This window comes from Nyctereutes procyonoides, unplaced genomic scaffold, assembly GCF_905146905.1.
Source record: "Nyctereutes procyonoides isolate TBG_1078 unplaced genomic scaffold, NYPRO_anot_genome, whole genome shotgun sequence".
Classification (NCBI taxonomy): Eukaryota; Metazoa; Chordata; class Mammalia; order Carnivora; family Canidae; genus Nyctereutes; species Nyctereutes procyonoides.
Genome location: NW_026575134.1, coordinates 33676435 through 33692246, shown reverse-complemented (window position 1 = coordinate 33692246; position 15812 = coordinate 33676435). Strand labels below are relative to the sequence as shown.

Here is a 15812-nt window from a genome sequence, read left to right as displayed (position 1 = left end):
TTATCACCATCCAATATTAAACCCAATATGAAAGTTCCTATAAAGCCATACAAAGGCTATTTATTGGCTCTTCACTCACCTGGCCTTTGCAGTATTGCCTTTGGGTCAAGACACCCAATGCTCAAGGCATGAGTCATAGTAACTTTCTGCGGAAAGAAACCTCAAAGCTTCAGGCCATCGATTAGGACGATTAGGACGCTTGCCGACTTCCACTCCCAGGAGCCCTCTCCGCATCTCCCCACTTAGCAGCACTCAGTTCCCGCTTTAGAGAATTACCCCTTTCTTAATGCAACCTGGCCCCAATGTGGGCACATGACTCAAGACAACACTCAAGACAGTCGCACCCTGCAATCTGAATCTTGAGAAAGACTTCTGCCCTTTTGAATTCCCAAAAGTTCCCCTAGATTCATTTTCTGCCTAAGTGAGTCAAAATTGGTTCTGTTTCCAACGGCCTACATGAAAAGAGCTTCTTGGCTCAGCCAGTGGCTGTGGGCATGGTTGGTACTTCCTTGGTTGGAAAAAGTCCTACTGAGCAAAGATTTACATGTGTGGTATTATGTCTTGGACAAGAGAATTAAAGACGGCGTGAGGAAAAACACTGGGCCAGTGGGGAACCCAGAGCGCCAAGGCAATGCTAGGTTTGGATGAGGAAGTCCCTATTTGTCTCTGTTCAAGCAGCAATGGGAGCAACAGGAGGGCTGGCCCTGGCCACGCTCCCTTTTGCCAGTTGCTACACTGGGCACCACTGTACTTGTTGCTTTCCTTCCAGGCCAATAACCACACTCACGCACTTGCTGACATTTTATTTTCGGAAAGGCATCATTCATTCCAGTTTGTCACACAGATTACATGATCAAAGGGTTGAAAAAAATGTTAATCTTGAAATGCTGCCCTCATCTGCGGAAGTCAAGCTCTGCCGTTAAATGAAGATTGTAAGAATACACGTGTCCTTAAGTCTACTGGATCTTGAGAATCACTCAGCAACACCCACAAGACAAAGGCAAAACTCTGCCCTCCTGAAAAGGTGTGTCACTTTTTAGGAAACCGGGAGAGCTTTCAAATGCCTTGACATTTGTGATAGGCCGGATGTCGGCAGGTAAAACACACCCCTGTTGCTGTTCATGAGGACATGTGGAGGTGCCAAATTGCAACCCCAGAGGCTCCTCCCTCTGTGTTCACACAGTATACGTACATATATGAGGAGACTGGCTACCAGGATTATTTAAAATAAGCACACTTAATCCTGCAAGTCATTTTTAACAAAGAACGTCCCAATGTTCAGTCTTTAACTGTGTGACAAAGCCAAAATATCCCGCCAATCTAATGACAAAGTTGGGGGGACAGTTTAAACACATCATTAACATATGCCATTAAGTTTTTCTAGTGAAGACAGCAAGGCCCATTCACAATTGAGGGACAGAGGAGAACTCCGATTTTAGCCACTGCTACCCCTCGGAAGACAGACCTGGCTGGGGTTTCCACACTCCTCTCCTTCCCTGCCAGACCCTGCTAGTTGAGAATACAAAGATCATTCCGATCGCTTTGCATGGAGAATCTCACTGCCCCTGACTGACGGCCCCTATGTGGAGAGATTGTTGTGCCTGCTGGGCAGCCACAAAGGGAGAGGATGAAAGCATTCCTTGTGAGAGGCTGTTGAAAAGAATCCCCTGCCTCAGGGCCGCGCAAACGCACTGATCATAGTCTAAGGAATCGGAAGGGAAGTAACAAGTAACTGGGGCATGCAGAGAATCTAATGTACTCGAGCTGTCACTGCAAAGCTGGTCTTGCAAAAAGCAGAGGGAGGAGCATGTAACCTAGCTCAAATCACACATGCTACACTCTTAAATTTTTTTTTTTCCTTCCGTGGGTCTTTGCTGCAGACAGGATTGGTCTTCAAAATCTCTCAGTCTCTCTCTTAATCAAGTTGCTCAAGCTAGTCTGTCTTTCCCAACAGGATCCAGGTGAAAAATAGCCTTTAGAATGCAGCAGCAAAGGAAATAAGGAATATACAGAAACGGAAAGTTTAGGAGAAGGCCTCTTGGTGTTGATTTAGAGATACAGGGTCCAGGCTACCGCCAGCAATGGGGTCACCAGCAGAGCCATCTTCCTGGAGGCACTCGTGCCTGCACTTCCATTACAAAGGTCCTTCTGGCAGCAATAGTACTCTAGCTTCTTAATTTGGAAAGAGTTTGAAATGTACTGGTAATTGCAATCTTCCTTCCTCCAACACTGGTAGTAATATCTTAGGGGATCTGTGAACAGAAACACACAGAAAGGTAAGTTAGCAAGTGCGGAATGACCTGTCCCAGCCTGTGAGCTCTCAATTCTACTTCTTAGAACTCAGCTACTTATGGAAGTAGAGACACCTGGGCAAGAACATGTATCCTGGTTGGGCTGTAAAAGGGAACGATTAAGCAAATGATGATGATACAACTAGAGAGAGAACTTTTCCATAAAACCAAAGTGTCAGCGCAGAGAGTGGTGCGTGGTGCAATAGCCAATCCTCCTGATGTTTTAGAGGTTTGCTGATATTTTTAACAATCCAACAATCCTACTTCTAGAATTTACTCTATGAAGTTACTTGTGGAAAAGGTTAAGATAGATGCTCAAGAATGGTCACTGTATCACCATCTGTAATAGCAAGAAAACTAAAAGACAAAAATCAGTCCATTACTAAAAAAAATGTGAAGAAATTAGGGTAGAGTTCCATACAACAGAATTCCAGGTAGATAAGGACGGGCCCAGGCCTGCATGTGTTGAACTGGAGTCTGAGTTTTAAAAAAATGTAGAAGAATGGATAAATTGGACTCCAACAAAATTAAAGACTTTGCGCATCAACGGGCACTACAGAATATAAAAAGACAACCCACAAAAAGGGAGAAAATGTTATCTGATGAGTCTAGTGTCCAGAATATATAAAACATCCTTACAACACAATAAATATACACACAACTCAAAACACGTGCAAAGGATGCGTGTATTTCCTCAAAAAAAAAAAAAAAGATTCACGAAGGGCCAATCAGCACATAAAAAGAGGTTCAATATCATTAGTCATTAGGAAAATACAAATCAAAACCACACTGAGCTTCCGTCACACCCAGTAGGATGGCTATAACCAAGAAACTGGAAAGAACAAGTGATAACAAGGATGTGGAGAACTGGAAGCCTCATACACCATCGGTGGGAAGGTAAAATAGTGCTGATGCTCTGGAAAAGCCTGGCAATTACTCAAAAAGTTAAAATCTGTAAAAGATTTACAAATACCATATGAGCCAGTAATTCCACTGCTGGATATTTACCCAAAGAAAATGAAAACACTTATTCGACAAGATATATATGCACCCTATTCATAGCAGCATTATTAATAATAACCAAGATATGGAAGCAGCCCGAGTGTCCATTGATAGAAGAATGAACAAAGAAGATGTGGTGTGTTTACACACACACACATACACACAAACACACATGCAGTAGAATGTTACATGGATGGACCTAGAGGGTACTATGCTTAGTGAAATAAGGCTGAGAAAGGCAAATACTGTATGATTCCACTCATGAGTGGGATCTAGAAAAGAAACAAATGAATAAGCAAATAAAGAGCAGAATCAGACCTATAAGTACAGAGGATAAACCGATGGTTGCCAGAAGGGGTGAAGGGGAGAGGGAGATGCAGGCCGCCAGTTATGAAATGAGTAAGTCACAGGAATAAAAGGCATAGTATAGGGAATGCAGTCAACGCTACTAACAGCAGTATGGTGGGAACATGTGTGAACACAATACCATGTACACACCTGCCAAATCACTAAGTTATACACCTGAAACTACTGTAATATTGTCTGTCAACTACACTAAAAAAAAAAGTGACCTAGCAATTCCACTTCTAGATATATTTCTTCCTCTTATTTCTAGCTCTATCTCTAAACCCAGAAGAATTGAGAACTACATCCACACAAAAGCTTGTACATGAATGTTCACAGCAGCAGCATCCAAAACAGCCACAAAGTGGAAACCCAGATGTCCCTTAACTGGTGAATGGAGGGGCAGCCTGGGTGGCTCAGTGGTTTAGCACCACTTTTGGCCCAGGGTGAGATCCTGGAGACCTGGGATCGAGCCCCACATCGGGCTCCCTGCATGGAGCCTGCTTCTCCCCCTGCCTGTGTCTCTGTGTCTCTACCTCTCTCTCTCTCTCTGTGTCTCTCATGAATAAATAAATAAAATCTTAAACAAAAAAAAAAAAAAAACAACTGGTGAATGGATAAACAGAATGTGGTCTCTCCATACAATGGAGTGTTATTCAACCACAAAAAGGAATGGAAGTACTCAGATATGCCAGGACATGGGTCAGCCTTAAAAGTCATTCTGCTCGGTGGAAGAAGCCAGTCACAGAGGCCACGCACGCTGTATGATTCAGTTCATAGTCAATATCCAGAAGAGGCGAATCCATGGAGGCTGCAAGTAGATTAGTCACTGCCCGGGTATGTGGGAGGGAGGAGTGAGGAGTGACTACTGATGGCTATGGGGTCTCTTACGAGGATAAAAATACTCCAGAGTTATGATAGTGGCACAGCCTTGTGCATATACTAAAAGCCACTATATTGTACATTTTAAAGTGTAAATTTTCTGGTATGTGAATTTTATCTCAATAGAATAGAGGCAGAACAGTATGCAGAATGGGAGCGTGTGTGTAAAGAAGTGTATGTACAGGGGATAAATGCATTGATTTTCTCTGGAAAAATTCCCAAAGGCATTTAACCGTGTTACCTTCACAGAAGACTCCTTCATTTATACATTTCTGTATGGATTGAGATTTTTTTTTTAAGTCATTGGATGGATTTTTTATTTTATTTTATTTTTTGATCTACTTTAAAAATATTTTAAACTTCATTTAAAAGTCATTTGACTACTCAGGAATACAGGAAGTTTCCAAAACAACATGCTATTACGGTCCCAATTTTGCACACAAAGAGAAAAATCAAGGCCCCAAATACCTACGACAAGTATCTTATTATGGTTTTTTAATATTTCAGGAAAATTATGTTAAGGGAAAAGCAATGTGCTGATTGAGAGGAATTATGATGGATTTTCCTCTCCAAAAATAACTGTGTGCCAAGACTGTGTGCTAGCTGCTGGAGACATATCGACAGAAAAGGTAGGGTCCTGGCCCTGGCATCACTTCCTTATCTTCTCTGCTGGAAGGAAAAGAAAAAAAGACCCAACAACCAACCAACCATACCGATGCCCATTTCCTTATTAGAGGGCTTGTTGTAACTAACTTATCTTCATTTACAGCTGGGAACAAAGCTACATTTATAACTGCAGATATAACCATCTCATCCTCCCCCTTGAGGGGATGAAGTGTTGGGGATGCACTTTAATGAAGTTTGGTCAAGTGGCAGAGGCCACACAGTGTTCCTAGTGGGTCTACTTTCTTGGATCATAGGTATTCAAATGGATGTTTCTAATACTGAACTAGAGGAGGCTGTTGAATAGGACAAGTTACTGCAGCAATCCTAATCAGGAACTGGAACTGGAAAAACACTAAAGTTACTGGAATTTTAACCAGGGGAGCCTCACAGCCTGGGGAAAGCAGATAGTAATTTATTAATAATTGCTACCAATTAATCATTTACTCTGTGTCCTGCAGGGAGTCAAGCACTCTCCTTCAATTATCCTATTTGCATAACAATCTATGATGGTGAGCTTCTCACCAAGCCACTAACAGAATCACCCAAATAAAGTGGATTATCAGAGTCACTGGAATGTTAGCGTTTCTCTCTCTGCTTGGCGCATCATCCCTGATCTCTTTGAAGGTTTACTTTGAGTCTAACTTCACGAAGCACCAGCCCCTGATTGTCCTCGGCATTGCTAAGTGTGCCCCTTATTCAGAAGGTCATTATGGCAATGATCGCATGGTACTGCCACCAGAGGCTTACGCCAGGGTCTGAGTACATGGCTTCTAGTTCTGGGACTGGCCAGGACGCCAATAAATAGTGTCTGAATTAACACCCAACACCTGCCTCTCTTCTAGACTCCATCTGTACAGCACCCACATACCCATTTTCTCCTCTACCTGTCCCACAGACCCTAGGAGATAAATATTCCTATTTTACAGCTGCTGGCGGTGGGGGGAATGTGGCTAGAAGAGTTGAATGATTTTTCCAATGGATTACTTGACCTTTGACTCCCGTTTATGACCGTGTGCCTTGCCTCTCCCAGGAGATGACGATCTGAGCTGGAGGGGGATTTAGGTGCTCTGGTAGTGTCTGTCCTGCTGTAAGGTCAGAATTTCTCTATTTCAAGAACAGCTGTAATCACATGTCAAGCTGGAGTTGTGGGACTTAAGTTCATAAGAAAAATATTTAGGATTCAAATGATCCTTTAAAAAAATATATTTTATTCTTTAGAGGAGTTTGAGATTCACAGCGAAATTGAGCAGAAAGTTGAGAGTCCTCATTTGGACCTGGCCCCCCAATCCCTACCCTGAGGAATCTGTTATTAGCCTCTCCTCCCCCACCAGAGTGGTACATTCATTACAATTGCTGAACCGACATGGATTCACCATCACCATCAAAGACTATGATTTACATTGGGTTTGCTCTGGGTGTAATATGGGGTTTGACAAATGCAGGACATATACCCACCAATATTGTACCACATAGTTTTATTGCTCTAAAACCCTGTGCTCCACCTTTTTATCCCTCCCTCCCTCCTGCTAACCCCCTGCCAACCACTGACCTCTTTAATGGTCTCCTTAGTGTTGCCTTTTCCAAAATGTTCTATGATTGGAATGACACATTATGTAGCCTTTTCAGGTTGGCTTGTTTCACTTAGTAATATGTGTTTAAATTTCCTTCATGTCTTTTCATGGCTTGAGAGTTCATTTCTTTTTAGTCCCTTGTCTGGATACACTGCAATGTACAGTTTATTCATCCACTTACTGACAGACATCTTGGTTGCTTCCAAATTTTGGCAACTATGAATAAGGCTGGCACAAACATCTGTGTGCAGGTTTTTGTGTGGACATATGTTTTCAATCCCTTTGGGTAACTATTCAGTGACTGATGAATCATATGGTGGGAGTATTTTTAGCTCATTAAGAAATGGCCAAGGGGCAGCCCAGGTGTTTCAGCGGTTTAGCACCACCTTCAGCCCAGGTTGTGATCCTGGGGTCCTGGGATCAAGTCCCATGTCGGGCTCCCTGCATGGAGCCTGCTTCTCCCTCTGCCTGTGTCTCTGCCTCTCTCTCTTTCTCTCTGTGCCTCTCATGAATAAATAAAATCTTAAAAAAAAAAAAAAAAAGGAAAAAGAAAAGAAACAGCCAAGCCATACCATTTTGCATTTCCATGAGCAATGAATAAGACCTTGCATTGGTCCACATTCTTGTCAGCATTTGGTGTTGCCAGCATTTTGGATTTTGGCCACTCTTTAAAGGTGTGTCTTGTTATTTACATGAACTACTTTTAAAAGCTGAACAATTCATTTTAGGATGAGTAAGTTTTGGGTATCTAATCTATAGCGTGGGGAGTATAGTTACTAATACTGTGTATGATATACTTGAAATTTGTTAAGGAAATAGATCTTAGTGATCTCATCACACACAAAAAGGGCAACTTCGTGATGGGTTGTATGTCTTAATTAGGCCACTGTGGCAATCATTTTCCAATGTATTAAGTATCAAATCACACCATACATCTCAAGTATACCCAATTTTTATCTGTCAATTATACTTCAATAAAGTTGGAACATTTTTGTAATACAAGTTTAACAATCAGATAAGAAACAATGGGATTTGAGAGCTGGAAGAAAGATTTTGGCTTTACTCTACTCCCCTTTCTTCTTCACCTTTACCGTCTAACACACACATTTCATAAATTAAAAACAAAAACACAGGCAGAAAGAACTTACTGAAGGCAGAAAAGAGATTGGAGTTCAGAGCTCCTAACTGCTAATCTAATTCTTACTCTACACAGAATATTGCCTTTATCCTCTCATTTGCAAATTATACTTTTTGTAGTGGGGGGGGGGTGTCCCTGAGACACAGATGATCAAGGTTAACTTGATGTATGTGCTCACACGTAACTAGTCTTCAGATATTTGTAGAATGAATGTCTATGTTCTCTGCAGGGCCTTATTGTGCTTTCTACATCAACAAAGAATGCCTGTGGTCCTCGGCATGCAGGCAGAGGATCTATCCCCTCTACAGTCAGTCAAAGACCTCGCACGTAGGGCTTGTAATTTTATCCACATTCCAGGAATTTACATCAAAATTATCAGATAGTCCAGCCTGACAGGATAATTCTGATGTGTCCCTACTTATTGAGGGATTTCTCCTTTCTTGGGGAGATTAATCTTCTCTTCTTTTCTATCAGGTTTTCCTGAACCTGTGGGTCTCCTGCGTCTTTTAGAATTTTACCTGACATGTTCAGCATTTCTTGATGATGCCACTGGAAAGACTTTGTGATAGAAGGTAGAAGAATAAAAATAACCTTGAAAGGTGTTTTTATTTTTATTTCTTAGATGGTAGCTATTACTTGTTGAATATATGTCTAATGAGAATGAGCATAGCACACATTTTTTTCTCAGGCCCTCATTGTCCCATTACATGGAGCAGACAGGGAAGGGGCAGGCTCTTACCGGCTTTGATGAAAAGACACGCATCAAGATTAATCCCACAACTGATGGTATGATTGCAGGTATACTCTGATTCAGGACAGCTGTAGCATGTCAGGCTGTGACCTAGAATCAGGAAGAAAGCCTGTCAGTACTTGTAAGACCACCATTGACTTGCCCTCCTGGTGGCAGAAGGGAGCCCAACTATCTCCACTGGTATGGGGCAGAGGTCGGCAGTGGACCTGTAGCAGACACATTTTTCCAACCTCAAACTACAGTTCCAGCAGCATATTTTGGACCCTGATACAAGTGCAAAAGAATTTCCATATTTCAAAATCCATGTAATCATAAAATTGAGAAGTTTCCTCTTACCTTCAACTAGAAATGATTAAAAAAGAAGTGATTAATCTGCAATGTAATGACATATTAAAAGGAAACTATCAAAAAATTAAAAAAAATTTTTAAAAAGGAAACTATCAAGAGAAAAAACTACCAGAATTCTGGAAATGCCTTCCAGATCACAAATATGCTGTTTGATCACATGTTCGTAGATTGATAATCGGCTATTTGGCAGTACCTATCTGTGTGAAAAGACATTTCCAGAGATGAAATATGTAAAATCTCATAGAAGACTGTCATGGTTAAACCCAGACCAAGTTTTAGAACCCAAGAGCTGACTTGTAGTTCTAAGACCAATGCCTACATTCATCACTCAGTGATCAGTCCACCTAGCTGAGGACTCTAGGAGGAGGAAATCCTCCACCTAGCTGAGGACTGTTCTGATTTGTGAAGATTTTCAGATTAACCTTCAAAATGCCAGTCCAAAAAACACTCTCCCACCCATTTTGTTTGCAGATGACACAGACAGACATCTGGAGTGAAGTGACTCACCAAGGACACCCCAAGCAGAGCTGGAGTCAGCCCCCATACCCGAGGGTTCCCTAAGCCCACTCTCCTCCTCCCTCCCAATGTTATTGATGGTCATGCTTATATGAGAGGGGAGTCACAATGAGAAGGGACAAAGATGTGATTTTTCTGCAGTCCCCTTCCTGTTCCTGATGTGTTCACATACCTCAGAAGGGAGAACCTAAGAGTTGAAAGAGTGTTCTAGCCTGAATACTTGTGAGGGCCATCTGAAAGGTTGTTCATGGGACTGAATCTTCTCCTGGCTACAACCAGAGCTCATCTGGCTTTTTTTTTTAATATTTTATTTATTTATTCATGAGAGAGACAGAGAGAGAGAGAGAGAGGCAGAGACACTGGCAGAGGGAGAAGCAGGCTCCGTGCAGGGAGCCCGATGTGAGACTCGATCCTGCGACTCCAGGACCATGCCCTGAGTGTGAAGGCACGTGCTCAACCGCTGAGCCACCTGGGCTTCCCTCATCTGGCTTCTTGACACAACGTTTAAATGAAGGAACCAAAGCTCACACTTGGAACATCTGTGGGGCAGAAATACTGATAGCTAACAGGTTCATTCACCATGCAGATATCCTGTGCACCTACATGCTAAGCTCTTGATCTTTGCAGAAGTGCCACGAGAGGTAGGCTCAGAGATCTCCAGCTCCATTTTTGAAGAGAAAACTAGGACTAAAATGTTAACCAACTTGCCTAAAGTCACACTGCAGAGTGAGAACTGGGACTCAGGCCCAGACCATCAGTTCTGAAACCTGAGCCTGGTTTAACCATGATGTTCTTCTAACTGTCCAGAGCATGAAAGAGAAGGAAAGAACACAGACTGGGAGGATTCGACTCTGGGCTAATGAAGGTGCGAGTGTGGGGCAGAGGAAGGCTCCCTGCATGTTCCTCAGGGCCTAGGCAGCAGCCAAGGAAGCCTCTCCCGTGTGTGCGTGGCTCCCGTGTGTGCGCGGGACCCTGTGTCTCTGTGGAAGGGCCTGAGAGCTGCGGGACCTGTCACAGAACAGCTGACGGCCCGAAGCCCAAGTTTGCTCCAGAAATAGCTGTGGCATATCTGGGCTATTCTGATCACAGGAAATACACCGGACACAAGGACAGAGATGATCCCACAGTGTTGTCACAGGGGGGAGCCACATCACCACCAACCCCTGGCTGGAATTAACAGAGGCGGGAGGGAGGGTCATGACCACTCTTTTTTCTCAGATAGGGAGAATGTATCCAAACGTGTCCTTGAGCTAGTTCCTTCTCTGCTTTGGTTCCCTCAACTGTAAAGTGGGAATAACAACAATGATCCCTCGTGGGGTGGCTGGAAGGGTTAAGGGAGACACAGGGCTTGCCACGGTCTCTAGGACACAGAACGAATTCAATATATGGGAGCTGATAAAGCTAATAATATATATGAGACATGCTCTGACACGGAAGGAATCTCTTCACTGTTCTTTGCATTGCTGCTTCCCTTTTTGCCTTTTCCCCACTTAAAAAAAATCCTGAAAAGCTGGCAGTACTAACAGGACACAGGCAGAAAATAACATTTGATCCTTATCATGAACCAAAGCAAGTAACACAGGTGGGTTTTTTTTGTTTTTGTTTTTGTTTTTATTTGAGAGAGAGAAAGTGAGAGAGAGCAAGTGGGGCAAGGGGAGAGGAGAGACAGAGGGAGAGGGAAAAGCAGACACCCTGCTGTGTGTGGAGCCCGATGCAGGGCTTGATCCCGTGACCCTGAGATCGTGGTCTGAGATCATGACCTGAGCCGAAATCGAGTTGAATGTCTAACCGACTGAGCCACTGAGGCGCCCCAGGAACAGAGGTGTTTTTGTGGTTAAAGAATTAAGACTCAGGAACACACAAAGACTTCCAGGAGCTGCGGAAGGGTGGCTGGGGAGGAAGTTAAGAGCAGACACTCTGGTGCCAGTCCACGTGGGCTCAAATTCTGTATGATATTTTACAAATTATTTCCTCTTTGGATCTTAGTCTAGTCATTTATAAAATGATGGCAAAAACAGCCCCTACTCCATAGGGTTGACGTGAGGATTCAGGAAGCAATGCGGATAAAATGCTAAGAATAGCAGTTGGTGTGTGAATGCCGTGAGCCAGCCGCTGCTGCTCCTTCTATAATCTTCACCATCATCACTGTCACACAGATGCCCCCTGTGTCACAGCACTCTAAAGATGGTCCCCACTAGGGTCCCCAACAGCTTGTGAGAGAGGGGAAACTCCAGCTGCTACGTGGACCTCCTGCCCTGCTCCCCACAAACAGCTGCTCTGTCGCCCAGGATGGGCTGTAACTCAGGAAGGTGCTCCAAGGAGAGCAAGGCTGTAACGTAGAAGGAGCGGTCACACGGCCCAGGACCCCTAACACTGGAAGGCAGAAGAAGCAAAGCCAGGCCCCAGGCCAGTGGCATCAGCTCACTCCCCTGAGGCCTAAGAAAAAAGGAAGCTTACGATGGAAGTGACCGAGATGGTCCGGATCCATGTCCCCTCGGGCCACTCACCTGAATGGCAGAGGGCAGCCAGGATGAGCAGAAGCACCGGCAGGATGAATCCTCCTTTGTTTCCCATTGTGATTGTCCACAGAATCTGGAAGGAAGGGACACAGAGGGTTGTCATGCACCAAGCAAAGGACAGGTTATGTCAGAAGCCAACAGCTGGAAGGCCTGAAACCTTCAGGTAACATGGGGAAGGAGTCAGCAGACCAAGAAAAAAATCAAGGTGCTCTCCTGGCCCCCACACCTCAGGTTACTGAAGAAATGCTCCCCGTCCTATTGAGAGAGGCAGCTACAGGGAGTCAACACACACCACACCGGGCTGGGGGTCAGCAGTACCTGCGCTCCGCCCCAGCTCTCACCTGGCCACAGTGGTTGGCTCTGAATAAGCCTCAGTCCCTCTAAGCCGCGGTGGTGGCACTACCTTCCCTATAAGGGGAGTTCCCTGCCCCAAGCTGCTGGCTGAGCAGGGGCATGTGGGGGGGGGGGCAGCAGGGGCCACCTCTCCAGGCCATGCCACTAAGTGTGTCAGACCAAAGGGGTGACCCTGGAAGGCACCAGCATCCTTTCTGCAGCAGAGCAGGAGGCAAGGGTTTAGTGTACACAGAAGCTCTGGCTCCCCACCTGTGCAATGGAGCCACCACCTTGTCCACCTCTTCCCCTCAGGGGAAGTAGAGAGGGTGCGTACCAAGGTAGCTTTGATGACTAGTCCCGTCACATTAATGCCCACTTGTGTGACGGGGAGCCTCAGGGGAGGAAAGGGGAGGGCTGAAATGCCTCAGATCCTCCTCTCACCTGATAAGGAAGCCACAACACAGAGGAGTTTCTGGCTGTCTATGTCTGAACCATGAGTTGCAGACCTAAGAAGTCTCCCAATCCCGCCCCTACTTCCCTGGCCCCATCCTGAAACAGGAGATGGAGCACCTCTAAACCATGGTGCTCCATGCTCTCCTCTTCTCAGCCCCACAGGCCAGGACTTCCGCCTGGCAGACAGACGGGGCTCTGGGTGGGTGAGCCCCACCGTCCTCTAAGTTAGGAATGTCATTCCTACACCTCTGGAGGTCATCTGCTGCTCAGAAATTGGCTGAAAAAGGTCAGGGAGGAGTTGAGAAGCAGAAAGAATAGGCTCTGGCACCGAGTAAGTCATGCCCAAGTGAAAGAGACAGGTTGCTTTCTGATGTGTGGAGAGCCAGGAAGAAAAACAAGGCCTGGCCTTATTTTTTTTTAATATATATTTGTTTATTTATGAGAGACCCAGAGGGAGACAGAGACACAGGCAGAGGGAGAAGCAGGCTCCCCACGGGAAACCTGGTGCGGGACTCGATCCCAGGACCCCAGGATCATGACCTGAGCCAGAGGCAGACTCTCAACCACTGAGGCTCAACCACCCAGGCGCCCCAGGCCTGGCCTTTCTTTATGAGTAACTTTCACTTCCCTCTGGGGTCACCCTGGCCATGCTGACCCTCCAGGGGGTCGCTGGCCACAGTGAGGAAGTGAGATGTGTGCCCAAGGGCAGTGGTTAAGAGGTCAGACGCCGGAGTGGCAGAGGCCTGGACATAAGGGCTGGCCCTGTCACTGCCACCAAGGCTCCATTACACCTCATCTGTAGGGGCAGGTGTATGGCGCTTCCCAACACTGTAAGGATTCAGCGAGATAAAACAAGTTGAACAAATACGTGCTTATGACACAGCCAAGCACAGTAAGTGGAGGATGTTACCAAACCCGACCACACACAGAGCTCTTGTCCTAACTCAGACAGGCATGTCTACTACACTTCTGTTCCGAGTTATCTGAGGATCCGTGGATCTTCCTTTCTGGCCCCTGACTCTGAGAGGTAGAGGGCCCTGAGGTCTCTGTACCCTGATCCTTGAGGAAGAGGCCTCAGCCCCTCCTGCTGGCACCCAGACTGCCCTGAAATGCCCTCTGCCTGGAGCCAGATGAGTGACAAGAAAGAGCCCCCACCTACTCTCCCCTTGGGGTGAGCAACCCAGGCCTCAGCACCCTGCCAGTTTTCCTCCTGGCTTCTCCAGCTGTGTAGTTTCCAAGTAGACAAAATGGGCTCAAGTCAGACAGGGCTCAGGTCTGTAAAGAACAGCTGCCTGCGAGTAGACAGGGAGAGGAAGGTTTTAATCTGAGGTCCCCCACAGGGGACAGGAGCTCTGAGATAAGACTGGCTGGGACATCAAGAGTCCCCAATGGATGGGGCAGGAGGGAGCGTCTGAACAGTCCTTCACATAAATGACAGCACCATGACAAACAGGGTGCCACACACAGAAGGGTTCTAGGGGTTCCGGGACGAAGTGCCTTAGAAAGTATCTGCCCACCAAGAAAGGCTCATGTCTTAACAAAAGCAGAGAAGCAGCAATGACCCGGGGAAGGGACAGGCTCTCTGGTCTGGTCTAGGGCACTCCAACAGGCCATGGACACTTCTGGCTCTGCCCCTTCCGTGCTGGTGAGTTAACTCAGTCTTGGGCTTCGTTCTTCATTCGGCCAATTATGGGGATAATTACACATACGCGTGGTGCAATGCCTGGCGCTCAGGAAGGCACCCCAAAAGCCATAGCCACTATAGTACAACTGACATCACAAGGTGATCGGAAGGAAGAAACTGGGTAGGGAGGTGGTTTGGGGGGTTGGGGGGCAGGGGTCGGGAGGGTGGACAGAAGGGAGCTTTAGGTGAGGAAGTCAGACAAACACCCTGGAATGGATGAGCCAGGGACATCTCGGGCCCCAAACATAAAGCAGCCCCCAGCTTTTTGGGCTGGAGGGGGAGTGTGGGGTCGGTTCCAACACCCCACATGGCTGGCTGGTGGTTACGGCAGGTGCTTCCATGCCATGGCTGCAGGAGGGCAAAGATCACAGGGAGGAAGTGGCCAGTGTGCGGATGACAAGGTTGAGTGGTTCAAATTGAAATAAGACTAGGGGGCAGCCCCAGTGGCTCAGCGGTTTAGCGCTGCCTTCAGCCCAGGGGTGATCCTGGAGACCCCAGATCGAGTCCCACGACGGGCTCCTTGCATGGGGCCTGCTTCTCCCTCTGCCTGTGTCTCTGCCTCTCTCCGTGTCTCTCATAAATAAATAAACAAAATCTTTAAAAAAAAAAAAAGAAAGAAAGAAAGAAGACTAGGTCTTCACAAACCACTACTAAGAATATAAATTTCCAAGGGCAAAATGTTGTTACGGAGTGGGGGGCAAGGGAGGATAGAAGACACCTCATGTTCCAAAGCTATTTTATCAATGCCCCCCCAAATGCTGACAGTAGCTAATGCTAAGCAGGATTATTTATGATTTCTTACTTCTCTTCCTGACTCTTTACTTTTTTACCATACTTTCTTCAACTATTCTATAATGGACCAGGTTTTACTTTCATAATTAGAAATACTGGGAAAATCTACACGTAACAAATGTTTCCCTTTTGGTAGGCATATGTCACCTATCTTTTGGCAAATTTTTCTATGAAAACACAAACAAATTGAACCTCATGATTTCAAACTCTTCCGTCTAAAACATCCTCCAGTTTAGACTTCAGAATGATGCCCCTAATCAAGCATACATTGGATAGGACATGAAGCAGAAATGCTGCCATGACTTTTCCAGTCCACCCAAACCAAACGTTTCCATGCAAGCTGCACCCAGAGGGCCTCAACACTCTCTTTTCTAAATACGCTAACTCATTTAAACAGTAAACAGTGAATTTAATTATTGGAAACAGACCAAAGTCCTGCTGAATGAGGTCCACAGAAGAAAGACAGGTGAGCCTACTGGAAAATACCATTTTGGAGTTGCAAAACACACTTGAAGCCAGCC

The 15812-nt window shown here is 45.6% G+C and overlaps 1 protein-coding gene across 1 annotated transcript; it reads right to left on the bottom strand.

Moving 5' to 3' along the window:
* Nucleotides 1-788: 788 nt before the first annotated feature.
* CD59 (CD59 molecule (CD59 blood group)) lies at nt 789-12102 on the bottom strand. Its single transcript, XM_055301005.1, has 3 exons — nt 12018-12102; nt 8635-8736; nt 789-2252 (listed from the first exon to the last, which is right to left on the bottom strand). Exons 1-3 carry the CDS (start codon nt 12082-12084, stop codon nt 2050-2052), a joined length of 372 nt encoding a protein of 123 aa, XP_055156980.1. The 5' UTR covers nt 12085-12102; the 3' UTR covers nt 789-2049.
* Between the last annotated feature and the right edge of the window lie 3710 nt (nt 12103-15812).

Coding starts and splice junctions, on each gene's coding strand:
- CD59 (XM_055301005.1), bottom strand. CDS start 12,084: ATGGGAAACAAAGGAGGATTCATCCTGCCGGTGCTTCTGCTCATCCTG. Junction 8,737..12,017: donor GGCTGCCCTCTGCCATTCAG/GTGAGTGGCCCG, acceptor TCCTGATTCTAG/GTCACAGCCTGACATGCTAC. Junction 2,253..8,634: donor GTGTCTTTTCATCAAAGCCG/GTAAGAGCCTGC, acceptor TTCTGTTCACAG/ATCCCCTAAGATATTACTAC.